Consider the following 16,874-nt stretch of genomic DNA (forward strand, 5'->3'; position numbering starts at 1 on the left):
ATAGATAGATAGATAGAGTGAGTGAGTGAGTGAGTGAGTGAGTGAGTGAGTGAGTGAGTGAGTGAGTGAGTGAGTGAGTGAGTGAGTGAGTGAGTGAGTGAGTGAGTGAGTGAGTGAGTGAGTGAGTGAGTGAGTGAGTGAGTGAGTGAGTGAGTGAGAGTGAGTGAGTGAGTGAGTGAGTGAGTGAGTGAGTGAGTGAGTGAGTGAGTGAGTGAGTGAGTGTGGTTTTACGCCGCTGTTAGCACTATTCCAACCAACATCACGGCGGGGAACACCAGAAATGGACTTCACACAATGTACCTATGTGGGGACTTGAACCCGGGTCTTCAGGAGTGACGAGCGGACGCTTTACCCACTAGGCTAACCCACCACTCCAGTGCAGGTAGACAAAGACAAACATCCATGTATATATTTCACAATTTATTTCAGTAATACGTCTCCTCGGCGTCATATTTCTTAAATAAAATAAATAAAATAAATTGTACAAAATGTCATTTTGGACCTTATCTCATCTATGCCACATTTTTCATAAAAGTATATATACAATCATATATAGCTGTGACTTTGGGACATTAATAGCAACGCAATTGACCGTTTTCTGTTTCAATGTCCTACTGAGATAATGAATGAAAATGATTTATCATCCATTGTTGGTCTACGATTATCTTCGCGTGGCTGTAAATGCACCCTTGCCATCATGCTGCTAAGGTTTCACTGTTTTTTCGAAACAAAGATTCATTTTTAACATCAATAATTTCTCTGTATTTAAGATAATGATACATGTATTTAAAACATAATTAAAACGGAAGTCATTTTCATTCGGTGATTATGCAAACTTTTCAATTTATCAAAAAACATTATTTTAGCTTTAAGCATTCTGGTATGAATAATTGAGCATGTGACATTTCTCAGTTCACGACACGTGGCTCCGTGAGGATCCAGTGCTGTGTGACAATTATGTTGAGACAATCTGTTACTGATGCCGACTGGTCAAGCGACGGTTGGACTTTGGCCATCTGTGGTCTGTATCTTATGTAATGCTACTTTGGCCTCTGTATCCTATAATGTATGTTGATGATGGAGAGGGGGTGAAGCTTGGAATGAATGGTGGGTGAGTAATTCGGCGGGGGTGGGTGGGTGGCATCGGGAGGGGTAGGGTTACGCCTAAAATTAAAGGAATAAGACCTGGCCTCAGATCAATACATGTACCTCAAGGTCAAACAAAACAATCCGGTAAACCCACATTTCAAATACAATAAATTTAAATATGCAAATGATTTAATAATTAAACCTAATTTCATAATCAAATATAACATAAGATCTTACCGATCAGATTCAGCGTTAAGGTAATGAGATCAACGTGGCTGTTAATAAAACATCAACTCCCTTAGAAGTATACCACATTAGTGGTGTTCACAAATCATTCACGAGTCATGGGGCAAAATGTCTGCCTTGGTTCCAGTCCCAGGAACCCCCATCAACAGAGACCATCCGTGCCTCCGCCGTGCTTAAGCCAGTGTATTTGAACAACCATCTCTCAGTTGAAAGCTTTTAATATGAAATGTATTGATCTAGCATTGGGGCCTATTGCGTGCTACAGCAGCGGAGGGCTATTCCTCATTGATGGCACAACAGGATTTCCGATGGATATAAAGCCGAGCTGAGTGAATAAACCGGCGCTCCAATTTACAATTGAAGATAATAGCACAAATTCTGTCAATACTGAAGAGTGTGAATTTTCGACTTGAAAACTACCAGTTGGGACAGACACTATGATTTGGCAAATTGATATTAGTAACGGGAGTATCACTTGCAGATCTCAAGTTTGTATCATGAATCTTTTAGATGGATGGCATTGGCCCGGTGTATCGATAGCCCGCGCTGGAATTGTTAAACATGACGCGCTGCCATTCAAGCAGCCCCGAGTCCATCTGTCGCGAAGCCAAACAGGGCGACACCTGTCTGCGGTTCGCATGGACTAGGTGGTCCCGATTTGTGCTGGTCTTGCTCTTCAAAGGATAACGGTAATTCTGTGCCTCGGCGTCACGTCTACCACGGACTGGCGTCGTTGACAACGTGTGACGTCACCAACTTGTGCGTTGAGCGTAGCTCGTTACTGAATGATTGTGCAGCTGCTTGTTCCATATATGGAATATTCAAGCGCAAAGGCACATCGCATCTAACGGAAGCTATAATGACGACACGTTGGGATTCATATCACGCATGAGGGACGCCCATTTCAAATGTCGCTTTGTGTGATGAACAATAAGTTATTTCTGCAGTTGCCAAGTACCAAATCAACATCCAAGCCCAATATAAACGCTGCCTCGTTATAACGCTATTAATTCAGCTGCTTTAAGGACTTGTAATCTTTAACGTTCGTTCATTTTACATTAACCAATAAACGCGACATAAAAAAGAAGTCCTTTCCATTAGCAAAGCTGCAGACCAATTTCAAGATAGTCAACTAGTTTTCGAATAAATGAACGCTGTTTCCAGATTGGTAATTGTTGATATAAACTATAACAATTGTTATAACAATAACGCTTGCCATCTTACATGATATAACAAAACAGTAAGCCGCCATTTTGCTCTTAACAAGTACACACGTTAACATCATGTACTGAATAAGTCAAACGTTTGACTTCAATACCGCGTTCCCGTGATGACATTAATCTTGAAAAATTCATATCAGCTGTTTGGACTAGATATCTATGCACTAACACTGGTACACAGAAATAGATGACAACAAAATCGATTTGCAGCTGTTGTTCGCATGACTCTTTCAACTAGCTAAACGTTAACGAAAGGAAACCCTCAAATATGAGGGGTTCTATGGCCAATTGAGCGGAGCAAACTTGGATCAAATGTCCCTCAGAAGAAAACATATTGTTATACTCGGAGAAACACTTATTGAAGCAGATTAATAATCAAACAAAGGGTGCATATTTTGTCTTCAAATAATTCAACAATTTGATACGGTAAACTTCTTTAATAACGAATCCACGGGGACCGTTTAAGTTGGTTTTGACCGCACTTCGTTATATGCATTTCGAATAAAGTGTACATCAAATAGGGACAAAAATGTCGTTATATCCATAAGCGTATTCGTTATAGAAGTACTTTACCGTATATTCAAAGGCCCTATTTCATATGAACAGCAGCTTACACGTGTATATAACAAATAAGCTGTGAAATTGACTAACAAAGCATCGTTTTAACAGATATAAAATACTGAGAGCACAGACTGTGCCTCGCTGAGACTAAGAAGCACCTGGAAAGTGTACAATTTTGCGGACGGCTCGGCTATCCAAATGTCCCAACCTGTTGTGCAAATACGGGGCAAGATTCCACGAGAAGGAATTTCTTTGACGCTTAGCTGAGACAATCACTGTTAACTTTCAGGTATGCTACTCTCGTGTGGTCAGCTGACCAGTGACCAGGGTCCGATTACATTCCATATACTGTTTAAAATTATCTGACTTCCCAAGAAAAGGCCTTATGAGACATCATCGATATATCTTTATAAATTCAACTCTTGAGACATAACAATTCTACATGGTTCTACACAAAGGATTTTTTAAACGTTTGTTCGAGACTGAATATATTTGTATACATATCTACAAGACGCAGCTCTGACGTCAAAAGGTAGGGTCATTATAATATATCTGTGGGGTATAAAGACTTTCTCTTGAGGAAACTATTTCGAGAGAGGTGTGGGCCGGGGGAGGGGGTTCAGTTTGTATGGAATGACTGATAATGAATCCTTCAAAGGTGAACAGGTTCAGAATAGACGCATTTTGAAATGTGTCGCAAAAAGGATTTGACATGTCACAATGGATAGTAAAGCATATCGATGTGAACTATTTCAACGTACAGTGGAACCTCCTTAATGTGGACACCTCATAATTGGGACGGTTTAGATAGAGTAATCTTTAATCACAACACGTTTAAATCCGGAAACCAGAATAAATAGCTTAATGTAAACTAGGTCGTTCCGATTAATGAGGTTCCGCTGTACAGATCAGATAGAAATCGATTTGGATCAACTAATCACAATGAGGCGTCCTTGATGAAACGAGCTGTGGTCTTCTGAGTGGTATCCGGTAATACGTCTACAGAACAAGTTAGTTTAGTCCTTAATGAGCCGGGCTGGTTCACGAACAGGTGTCATTATAAACAAATAAACAAATCCGATATATTATATACAGTATTTATACCGCGTTCAGCTTGTTGGGCACAACTCGAGGTCTCAGTGCAAAATTTAATCCATGCAACACACAATCGTTAAAACAAAGCTGAGAATGCTTTCAGTGCGCATGTGTGAGATTGTTGGCATGTGTGGAACAGCAGACGAGAATTTCGCCTGTCGGGCCTTAGAGCAGACGACCATGCTCGCGCCATCACGGAATCACATTCACTCTCACTCGAGGAATTCCTCATCGTCTTGCGAGCCAGCTGCATCCAATACCGATAATTTGTTCACAGTCTCTTAGGCCGTACACACATCCGACTAAGTTTCGCCTAACGCACGTATCAAATTATTAAACACTGTGTCCATATCGGAATAGATCTGTTTCTCCCTTTGTGAATCTGTTGTGAAGGTATCGAGGGGGGTTTCCGACGTTGAGAAGTTCCCAGTCTCCAAACTTTGCACCAAAGCGTCCGTGACCTCATCCCCCATGTTGTCGTCTGCCACTTGAATATGTTCTTCACAGAACGGAGCAGACGACAAGTAGCTATTGTTCACAACCTCATAATCGTATCCATTCTTTCTCTTATAAAACGGGTAGCCTTTTGACACAGAAGTTGTCCTCTTTTCCTCTCGAATTTCCGATTGCATTCGCCTCACGGTATTATTTATCAACACAGATCGTCTCAAAAAATTCTCAGGATCATCCATTTGACGTAGTTTCTGAATCGAGATTCGCAACACTTTCCTCCTTTCGTCCTTCCTCTGTTTAGGGGTATTTAGGAATGGAGATATTCTTTTGGACGGCACAATCTCGTTGAAATTCTCACATAAGTCTAAAGGGCATTTCCTTTTCACTCCTCGACATTCAGAAGAGTCCAAGTCACAATTCACACTTTCCCCACCGACTGGTTTGTCTGAAATGAACAGAAACATAAAAATATCAAAATTAAATAAATACATATAAACACCTAAAAAGGAAATAACATTTACCACCTCGCAATAATCACCAATCATTACATTATGATTGTTAGGTAAAGAACAATGTAAATACTTTTCAAAAACTCAACATCGCTAATGAATACGTAATACTGAACATATATACACAAAATAAACTTAAACATTGTAATGTGTACATTAGCTGTACGCACAGAATATGAATGTCGACTTCATGGCGATTTAGTAAAGCATCTTTCCCATCACGACGATAGTTACTGTATGGCCAAGGGCTGTCGCTCAAGATATTAGTATTGATTGCGGGCGCGCTTAATTTGGCGGCCCGTCAGTCTGACTTGTACGGAAACATGCTGACGGACAGTGTAAAAATACACTAAAACCACGTCAGACGTCACATATTGCTGACTGAATGGTGACGCGACTGAATATGGTCACACGTAAGCCTGAATTCCAATTGGCCCAATAACCGCTTCCTGATTGACGCGGAAACGACACTAGCGCCTGTGACGACTAACATGGGAAATAGCGTCAGTGGATGTCTAAACACCACTGTGTTAGGCAATCAAGGCTCAGTTAACCCTGACAGTACTTCCATATAAGTGGCCAACTTCTGATGCAAGTCGTACACAATAGCAATTATGTGACCCCCTTTCATGTTGATAACGCGTTATCTTGTTGATGTGCTATCCGAGGCGAGTTATCAAAACCGGTGTGCCTACGCTGGGTGTTGAGGACATTAGGTAAACAACTTCCTCTGTGAGAAATACTAGATGACTAACCGAGAACGTTTAGCGGGAAGTCGGGCTGTCAGTAGGTCGTCTAATCAAAATACACGCTTAAAACATGACAGACTGAAACATATATTTACACCCACGATGGCCACGTTGTTTATCAAATAATAATAAATAATAATCCCCTTGGTGTATATTTACACGGCGAATTAGTATGAAGAGGCACGACATGTCTTGATTAGAGGCCTCTTGTTGTCATGACAAATATGTAATTAATTCCTTTTAGTTCGTTTAATGTCTTTTAGTCGGTATCATTTTTGGTTAGGATGTTACCATAGTTAGGTAATAACGAAGATTTATTTACAGCTAAGTTGTTTTTTTTATCACTAATGTATTTTAATTTGAAAATAATTTTAAAATGATTCATTTTTTTTCAAAATCGTGCCTATTCATTAAACGTTTATTCAGTATTTATATTCTTATTCAAACCTTTCTTATTGATACAAAGCTTCTGATTGATCGAATTCTCTTCCTCAGTCGTCTATTACGGAAAGATGATTAATTGAATCGTGCGTAAGTACGCGTAACACGAACAGTCATTTGTAAACAAGACAAGAATACGATTGCCATTGTCATCTATTTTTATCCACGCACCATTTCCAGTGAACAACCTATTCTGCTACCAAACGTGGCTACTGCCTGGCTTCATTACAATATCATTCCACAGTTAACGTGACTGACTTAATTCCACTCGTAACTTCCACCAAATAACCCTACCACGGCGATCCCGTGATCCATCCATCTTCTCATTCCATTTGACCATCAACATGCCCAGACCTATTTAACTGCGTCTGATACGTCACAGTTTGACCGGTCAAAATCCGCCATCTATTAGCTAACTTTCCAAGACCTAGGCTTCCTTCCAGATCTCAACAAGGCAGACGACAGCTATGAAGATTTGTCCGTGATCGCTGACGATGACTCTTGCTTTTCCCCATTAGCCCCATCAATAATTACTAAATCAGCAATCCCCTTGCCGAGCGAAATGAATGATGTCAACACTGAGGGTCATTCTATTGCTCAGCTGGACGAGCCTTTCCTCTACCAATTACACGACTGGAGAACAAGACAGGTACTTCCCACGACGCTCGCCCACAGCGTCATCAAGCATGGGTGTCCCAGCGGTAGTTGTTTCGTTACTTGTTTTCGTTAGTTGGCCTGCCCAAGTCTAACAATATAATGACATAATATTGAAATAAGGTCCCTCGCTGTTGAAGAGTATACTCGGCAGTGAACCTGCCGATGTCAAATCCATATTGTGTTGTAAATCGGATAATGATAAGCTAATACTCTGGTCATTAGACGTGTATTGATTGACAGGTCGCCATACAGCATGTCGATGGGACTCATATTTGGTCAAGGAGCGATAAGAACACGTGGGGCTAAAGGGATACACCGCTGTTTGAAACATAGGGATGTAAATAAACATGACCTATATTTTAACTTACAAACTCGTTGATCACGGGCTGACATTCACTTACGCTTTAATCAAGACCAGTACGGCTGGTCTGCGCTAAACACCTATCTAAATCAACATAACATTTCATGGATGCGACGTGTTTTCAAACTTAACAGACTCATATGTCATCATAAACTTTAACTGCTTACATGAACAAAATACATATTACTTATAAACGCATACAGCGCAAGTATTGTTTCCACTCAGTATGAAAAACAATGGCGTTATTCGTTCTCCCTGTCACACCCCTGTATCAATTTGTATTATTGAATAAGCCTTTCCTTTGGTGTCGTCGACAGGCAGGTGCCCGAGCATCGATCCCGTCGTCGTGTTTGCTGCGGCTTGAGGAAAGGTGGGACAACGCCGACGGTGACCGATATGCAGAGGTTGTTGTCACCAAGCCAGTGTTTAAGTCGACGGATAGGTACAAGGTCACATATAGTTTATTCTCGACTCCATGCTGGGCACTTTGTTTGAAGTCTCCGAGGAGCACAGCCTACTACAAAGAAACCTCCATCCCTCGTCTTTACAAAACACATTTAGCATACCGCTTGGTTAAGATGACTATCATTTAGAGCTTGAAACTAAAGGGTGTAGAATATTCGTATTTGTCACGAATGTATCGAGCTCTTCCATTTTTAACTAGTTAATACTGAACTCATGCTTGATAGATTATAGAATTACCAAACTAATTATAAGTCCTAACATCACTACGTAGGGCAACTTTATATCTATATGAAAACATAAGTGTTTTATGTAACAGGCCAATAACACGTTTCAAAAATATTTTTGTTACGCTTTTTACAGATGTGATGAAACATGTTGGGATTTCTCGGGGAAAAGGATTATTTAAATTTGTCCTCATTATGTAACAATAACGTCTCAGACGAATCATATTGTTGATACAAAGGTGACGATCTACTAAGTCACAATAGAGCCCATCAACCTCATCCACGGATGGTTGCACTCCGTCATCCAAATATACAGAGCTGTAAGTGTGAACTTGCTTTGAGAAACAGACATGCCTAGACACGATGCAAATGGTTGTATCTTCATCAGTTTTTCACAGATTGGGAATTTCACCGTGATATTCAGACTAACCAAGCCGGAAATGATCCATGGTCGCTGTATCACAATGTGTTAGTGCTGATATGAGCTCATCTAGATCAAATAACACCAGTGAGAGTTTTTACCAACACACAAGGCGATTATAAATAAACAGTTAAGATATTTAGGTTTTCCACGCATGCATTCATAGACGGCCCTCGGGCTAAACTGCCTACACAGACCATGAGCTTTGATTACGGCCGAATAGCTCTCGTAACGTTACACTGTGCGAGAGGATAGCAAGGCAATAAATCACTTTCTGGGATTTGCAGTCAAGACTTGTGGCACGGATGCTCGATCTGGGATGCCATGATGAGCCACTGAGCCCTCACCGAGGATATCTATCATCAAATATGGATGTCTGATATGCCTTGGCCCTACCTTTGATGTGACTTTGTATATGTTCAATTAGTGATCAAACAGCAGGGTGGTAAAGATGACATTGATGGTAGGTTTACCGCAGTGATACAGGCATGCACATTAACAGCTTTCACTACCCTTGCATTTTGGACGTGTAAACCCAATAGTCAATAAGAACAGAGTATTCAAATTTTGAGCTTTTTAAACGGATAGAATTTCAAATATTGCTCTGGGAGTCTAGACGTGTCAATTTCAGATGTATCAAGTTACGATCAGTGGGTAAATAATGGTTTTACAGGACTCTCGTGGATAAAGCGTCAGTTTCCTCAAGCAACAAATAGTTAATACACGAAAGGCTTCCTGTAGTCTACTTCACTTCGTCAAGACACCTGTCAATCAAAATAGCTGAAATACGTACCAGTCTGAAATGTACACATTAACCATTTTTTGGTCTGTAAAAGATGATAAAAAATAACATTAAGCCAGAGTTCAGCCGTGCCTATTACATTAATGATATAATTAAATCAAATGTCGAAAAAATAACCACTCTCCAACTGAATGACATTTAATTACGGTTTATTATTACGAGATTATCAGTAGTTGACTGGGCATTTTCGGTAATAGTCTAATAACAGAGCGACCCATGTACATTACAATTGATATCGCTGCTCATCTATTTCAGGGAGCCGTTGTTTAGATTTACCCGTTCCCCGCTTGGCTTCACATCAAGAGGCGTCCTTGTATCATAACTCGTGTCACACCGAGTGCTTGCACTCGTCCTATCTGTCTATTGCAGCCTGGCGTGCAAGTCATCCGTGAAATACATGGATGAAATTGACAAAAGCCTGGGGCAATTAACAAAGCACCGGGGAACAAGCGAGCGCTTGTGATCTGCCCAGTTGAAATGAAGCTCTTTCCCCCAAGCAGACAATGGCGTTATCCCCTATGTGGCTTGAACATCGAACAGGCAGTGTTTTTCCTCCAAACACACTTGTAAATACCGTTAATGCACAATACACTTCCTAAGTCGGATTGTATGTACAACTTGAAATTGACACCGGAATAATGCTAGACTGACTTCGATCAGATCCATGGGATCGATATCGATAAGGTTGATTGACAGAGGCTTTGAACAGATCCGATCCTTAAGAATCAGTGCGACTATCGAACACGGAACTGGGGTTGTTATTCCTTGTAGGCAAAACATGCATGTCCTTATCAACATGCGGCAAACACGCAGCGAACAAGAGCTCCCACCAACCCCCCCTCCCTATCTCGCCCCTCCCGACTCACAGATGGCATGTATCAACGCTGAAAGCTTAGTAGACACTTGTCTACAGTTCACGCTAGTCCAACAGTCTGCGTTTGTCAACCACAAGCCGCTCGAGCGATTAATACCAAAACATGTTCTTATCACAGAGGCAAAATATCCTACCGCATAATAATACCTAATATTTATGTAATGAAACAACCACTGGTAGTTTCATTCACGTAAAATTTACTTAGCAATTAAAGCAGATCTGTTAAATACAAACCGGATCGTATGTCTCATGCAGTGAAGCTTCAATGAGATCAATGTTTGCTGCGCAAGGAGATCGTTTAATGCACTTTCAGAGAGTAGTGGTAAGGATTTTATTACACTTGGGTTTGAAATGGAACTTGGGAAATAACAAAAAAATAGAAGACGGTTTATAATTGGATGTGGAACAAAGACGGTTGCTTGTAAAACACGACCATATGCCTATGACACAAAGCAAACATTAAGACGATAGGTGAAAGATACATTTCTGTACAGCACGTAGACTCCACGTGGTGTACGGACATGCTTATCTCAGGAGGTTGTTATCTCATATTTCTTGAGATCATCTATGGTATGCGTGTGTAATGACATGAACAGAAAAAGAGCGAAAATGTCACATTCATTTGTAATAGGTTGTTAAAACAGAATATGCTGTTATTTTTTAAGTCATATTGTACGTTGTGTACAGAGCAGTGCGAATTTGTTTACGACACGAACAAGAAGTGTTAGGGTTAATATTCTAATATTCACGAATATGAATTATAGAGTATGGAGGGTTTTCCAATACATAAACAACATTAATGTGTTAGGCAAATATTCAACTAGCATCGAGGTTATGTTTAAATATTTTATAAATTTTTTACGTATTTGAAATTTAGCTTAAAATCACTTAATTAACTTTCAGATTACTTACCCGATACACTTGACACATTTTTTACGTCATCTGGCTGAGTGGTGGAGTCCCCCACGGGCGTGGGAACCGGGGTATCTGCCCGAGGGGGAGAGGTCACAAAGTTAAAGGTAAGATCCGGCGAACTGAGGAGTTCATCAGCCCCACAAAGTCTGTGGTGGGGGGTGCACAGGGGGTTCATGGATAATACCACAGTCATATCTACAGCAGCTTTAGTTGGGGTGGCAGGTGCACGCCGGACCCCTCCGCCTCATTAATCCCTGTGGGGACACGATAACAGGTAGCTGTTCCACGAACAATACCGGTAGATCTGAAGAAAAACACGGAATTTGAAACATCAATTTGTCTCAGTATGTTAATCAATTTTGTTACTTCAGTCTGAGGTATCACCATGTGTTTCCTATCCTCCGACCGCTAATAAGCGATCACGAAACATGGTCAGTTTGAGAAACAGAAACATAATCCAATAGCGGGCAACTAACCCAAGAGCCCCAGGCGCTCACAGTTGGCCCCTAGTGAGATACATACATTGCAAGCGGTGACCCCAGTAACAAGTGTCTCCAAACAATGAGCCGGGCCAACAGATAAAACACTTTTTGTAAACATGACAGATTTGTTCACCTATCGTGAAGGAAACATAAAATCAAAACAATTACCTTTGAGAAGTTGAAATTACTTCCACTGTATGCTGGTTTGCGTACACACGAATATATGTTATCCAACAAAGACGTTGTGATCCCAACAAAGTGTTGGTTGTGCGATTGTGAACTTCACTTGGAACAGCTGTCTACGCCGTCAGAAGGCACGCGTATATTTGCTTAACAATACCAATACTGGCTGTTCCAACGAGCGCTCGTCCGCCCTCCCGGACAATTCACTGTCCGATGATTAAGATACCAGCATCGTAAGAGCGAATTAAGAATACTGTAGTATATCCACACGGTCTAGCTAAGTGAACACACGACTCTCGACTCACTGTCACAAACAGCTAGTCGATAACAGATCCACGTTTGTGTGAGCGAGCAGTGGTTTCTTTGTTATGGGACTGTTTGCGTTAGCGCAACCGTAGCAGACGATCTCTTTCCGTACACTGACGAGGCCGACTCGCTAGGGGAGTGAGTGGCGATATGTCACTGGCTGCGATTGGCCGATTCGCCCGATTAATTGCTGTCAATGAAAGAGCGCGTGCCACTATCCCTACCTCCTCTGTATAACGCTAATAGCTCGAGGATCCCGCTTACCCCTTAGGTCAAAGTTGAAATGTGAGCTTTCATGGGTATCGTCACATTTTCCGACATTCCTATCGTCTGGTAAAAATAGCTCATATGGAAGAGACCGGGACATGTCTAATTACATCCCCATGTTGCTGTGATTGTAAGTCTTATGTTTGGCCCATATACAGAAGTGGGCGAAACGTGTAGTAAGTGAACAGTAAAACCACTCGCTACTGGAAAACACGGTACTAGGTTCGTGACTTTGACAGTCCAGCCCCCGAGCATGCACCCTGACAAGTGGGAGGGTGGGGGAGAGCGGATGGCGACATAATTGCTGATGGTCTGAGTGGACAGGGATAGCTAGAGGGAGTGCGCAGTGCGGAGGGGCAGTGAAGGAGGTTAAGGTTTCGAAGGACGGGTGTTGTTTTGAGTTCACTTACAGGCTGGGGAGGGGACAGACTTGAGATAAGGTGGGATGGACGTAGTGGTTATGGGCGTGGTGGGAGGGACATACGGTTTCTTTAGGGGTGGGGAAGGAGGGGGGTGGAGGGTGTCTATCGGGTACTATTCATGATGGACAAGTAGGGGTAGGGAGAACCATTAGGGTGGGGTGTGAGGGTAAATATAATAAGGGTGTATTTTTTTATTGGGGGTGGCGTGGGGCAAAGGGGTATGTGACAGCATGTGATGTGATTTTTTCAGCCACTGCCAGGGCTGTTTCAAGAACCTGGGTTTGAACAATCAGCACTTGACAGACCCGGGGTCATTCACGTCCATTTTCAGACTTTCACCGACAGTTATGAGGGACGGTGTGATTACGATTGTAAAGGAAACGGTTTGTACCCTACACGGATAAAAAGGAATATACCAAAAATAAACACATGAAAATGGGAGGCACGGTAAAACAGCGTCAGTGATTTCATATAATTACGCGGAAATGCCGGAACAATCACTCCCGGGCAGAAAAGGTGATTTTACGTCTCTTTTTATTAATATTGCAGTCGTAGATCACAAAGAGGGGCCACATACTACAGCGTGTCCCTTCTGACCGACCACGTGGGGTGAAGATAATAGGCTGTCCTTGTATGTACAGTACTGGGCGACGGGGATTTGGCGGAGAGGGACGGGGGGAAGGAGGGAAGGGCGAGTTGGTTTGGGATTCTGGTTAGTCGTGGATGTAAATATGACGAAATTGAGACGCCTAATATGTGAGTTTAAATCAAAGGACAAATTAAATATAAATTATAAATTAAAGACGACGATCATGGTTAATGGCGTTTTACGTTCTAGCAGACAATCTATAATGGTATCATGTATCTAAACAGCACGCGACAGACCCACCCCCAACACGACCCCCGCGCTGTGTTATTAATATAATACACTCACTGACTCTAGCATTTCTCTCACGCATAATATACTTGATAAATTACTCTCATACACAGATAGCTGTCAACGAACCACGGGGTTGGTGTTTTCGGGAACGGAACGCTGGATGGTATATTATTCTCATCGATTAAACAGCGAAGCAGCGTATAAACATATCTCCTCATTGGCAGCTTAGATCGACGGTTTCTATCCTGAATACGAGACGACTTATTGCTTAATCATCGAAGTTAGTGGCTATTTAACAAAAGGCAAGACGAAGTAAGATAATCTCACTTCAGATCTCGCTGTGTCGCTGGCGAGTGTGTCTGTGGCACATGTTGGCCATTTGCAATGCTATCAACGCTATCAATGCTGTAAATTTTCCTCAGATTCCCACGCCACATACGAAATTCATTTGGACTTGAAATGGAGCCTGCCCTCAACAGGGGGTTGTATCTCGGTTGGTGTGTGTCTGGGGAGTTAATTCAACAGGGGGTTGCAGGTAGGTTGGTCTGGGGAGGTGAATAGACGTCTCGATAACAGTCCCATGTAGAGATACCGTCAGACGGTTGATGTCTACAACTACTGCAACTCCTACTTCTACTACTACAACTGCTACTACTACTACTACTACTAGCTACTACTACTGCTACTACTACTGCTACTACTACTGCAGCTGCAGCTGCCACAGCTACTGCTACAACTACTACTACCACTACTACCTCTACTACTACTAAAGATACCGTCAGACGGTTGATGTCTACTACTACTACTACTACTACTACTACTACTACTACTACTACTACTTCTACTACTACTACTACCACTGCTACTAGCTATAACTGCTACTGCTGCTACTACTACGGGACAACTACCTTCTACTGGTGATGCTCCAGCTCTACCACTACTACTACTACTACTACTACTACTACTGAACAACCTACCTACTACTACTACTGCTAGCTGCTGCTACTGCTGCTACTACTATGGAACAACTACTTCTACTTGCTACTACTGCTACTACTACTACTACTACTACTACTACTACCTACTACTACTACTACTACTACTACTACTACTACTACTACTACTCCTATGGCTCCTGCTATTATAGTCTGTCTCACAGTCCCTGAACCACATTATTTCTCCCTACGCCCAGCCCTCCCTGCAATACTAAAGCTTTTGATGAAGCAAGTCTAGATTTCCCAGGTTCAGCTCATTCAGGGACTAAGCGTTAGCTCCTTTTCAGTTGAAATTGGTTTATTTGTTACTATCAAAATTATATATATATATTCAGGGACTAAGCGTTAGTAGTCTACTACTACTACTACTACTACTGCTGCTGCTTCTACTACTGCTACTACAACTACTACTGTTGCTACTACTACTTCCAATAGCACTGGTGGTACAAGAGCACATACCATAAACATATACAAATACAAATTCAAGATTGCAGACAAACAAAAGAAAACAACATATTAACATTTTGTCTGGAAAGATATGATAGATGTATAATATATTTTGATAAATTTACTTATTGAAGCTACTATACTTCTGCTACTACCAATACGACTGTTAACACTACAACCCGTGCTGTTGTTGATTACAGGTGTGCTAGGGAGCAGGTACACACATTACCTGTCTGGCTGTTGCGTCGCCTCTGGAAACACGCGCACTTGAACACGACGGCACACGCAGACAATTATAACCCTCTATGAGAGTACTCATTAAGTCAGCCTAGCCCAGTATATTCTCATACATTACAACATGTAATAGAGAGAGGATATATACGCTAATGAATTGTTATACATGCTCTAAACCAAACCCCTGTATTTTCTCTTGGAAGATCCCCTGATTCCTAAGCTCACACTAAACGCGGAATACATCCATGTTTACTTATGTCGAGGTTGTTGACTCACTGGACAAACAAGCCGTGCACTTGTCTTTGAAACAAGCATGGCTGACAGACTGCACAACAAACCCAGAGGCTTGTCTGTGGATTACATCTATGTCAAGAGTACCCCGCATTCGGTGGCCTCTGCTTGTGGAGTTGTATAATTGACAACTGTACATCGCTCTGGAGGATTGACATGTTGGTTTAAGACGTGTAATAACAAGCACTCACACCTATGATAACAAATATATCATCAGCTGTTCGGCACTACCGCTTTCATTGCCATTCTTATCACAACCCGTAGAACATAGATATGCTACTTCAGTAACGATTTGTGCACCTTCTAAAGCTCTTGTAACTTAACCTACTACAATAACAACAACTACCACTACTACTACTACTACCACCACCACCACTACTACTGCTGCCAGTCTGGGCTAGTACAAGCAGCCGCACATACACATACACACGCACGCACGTCGTTATATGAGCAAAATATTCTCAAGCACGACGTTAAACCCAATTTCACCTCACCTCACCTCACTACTGCTGCTGCTGTTGCTGCTACTACTACTGCAACCACTACCACTACTTAACCTAGGGGGCGGTTAAAGCGTTCGCTCACGACAACGAAGACTCGGGTTCGATTCCCCACATGGTTTCAATTGTACGAAGCCCATTTCTGCTGTCCCCCGCAGTGATATTGCTGGAATATTGTTAAAGGGCGTAAAACTAAACTCACTCATTCACTTAGCTAAGTATAATTGAGGACCGCAACCGAACTAAACCGCAGAAAGGTAACCTCGGATGAAAAAATAACTTTCCGGAGAAGGAAATACAACAACCATGCACGTGTTTTGCCGCTTTACAAAGCTGCCATTCTATCTGCATTACTCCGGGTTTTCGTCCCGGATTGAGTTGGCACGACGTCATGGCCGCGATATTCTCTGAATGGTAGAGGTAATTATATAATTCTCACCTCACCTCACCTCACCTCACCTCACCTCACCTCACCTCGCTTGTTTTCTCAAATACATTTCGAAACAAACAAGGAGCCAGCATTTACACACCCGGTTTACTTCCTTGGGGAAAATTCCCATCACGCAGCACTTGAACGCGTCACAATACTCCAGCCGCACGTCCTTATCATGATAACAGTTTTGGTTTTTATCTGATAACAGCTGTCTCGGATAAAGTTGCCCTTTGTCTTTCAAGTACCCGAGGAAGTACAAGAAGGATCCTCGTCCCTGGGAGAAGTCTCCCAGCCTTATCGGCGGCTGTGTCTTACGGGTATAACCATAAACTGTTGCTGCTACTACTACCGC

General features: G+C 42.0%; 1 protein-coding gene across 1 annotated transcript; it reads right to left on the reverse strand.

The window, feature by feature from the left end:
* Positions 1-407: 407 nt before the first annotated feature.
* On the reverse strand, positions 408-12,179 carry LOC124289887 (SERTA domain-containing protein 4-like). The gene is made up of 3 exons (XM_046726559.1): positions 11,733-12,179; positions 11,080-11,386; positions 408-5,109 (listed from the first exon to the last, which is right to left on the reverse strand). The coding sequence occupies exons 2-3, from the start codon at positions 11,273-11,275 to the stop codon at positions 4,514-4,516; spliced, it is 792 nt and encodes a 263-aa protein (XP_046582515.1). The 5' UTR covers positions 11,276-11,386; positions 11,733-12,179; the 3' UTR covers positions 408-4,513.
* Positions 12,180-16,874: the final 4,695 nt, after the last annotated feature.

Source organism: Haliotis rubra, unplaced genomic scaffold (genome assembly GCF_003918875.1).
Source record: "Haliotis rubra isolate DU_JTF1 unplaced genomic scaffold, ASM391887v1 Scf450, whole genome shotgun sequence".
In the NCBI taxonomy this organism is placed as follows: domain Eukaryota; kingdom Metazoa; phylum Mollusca; class Gastropoda; order Lepetellida; family Haliotidae; genus Haliotis; species Haliotis rubra.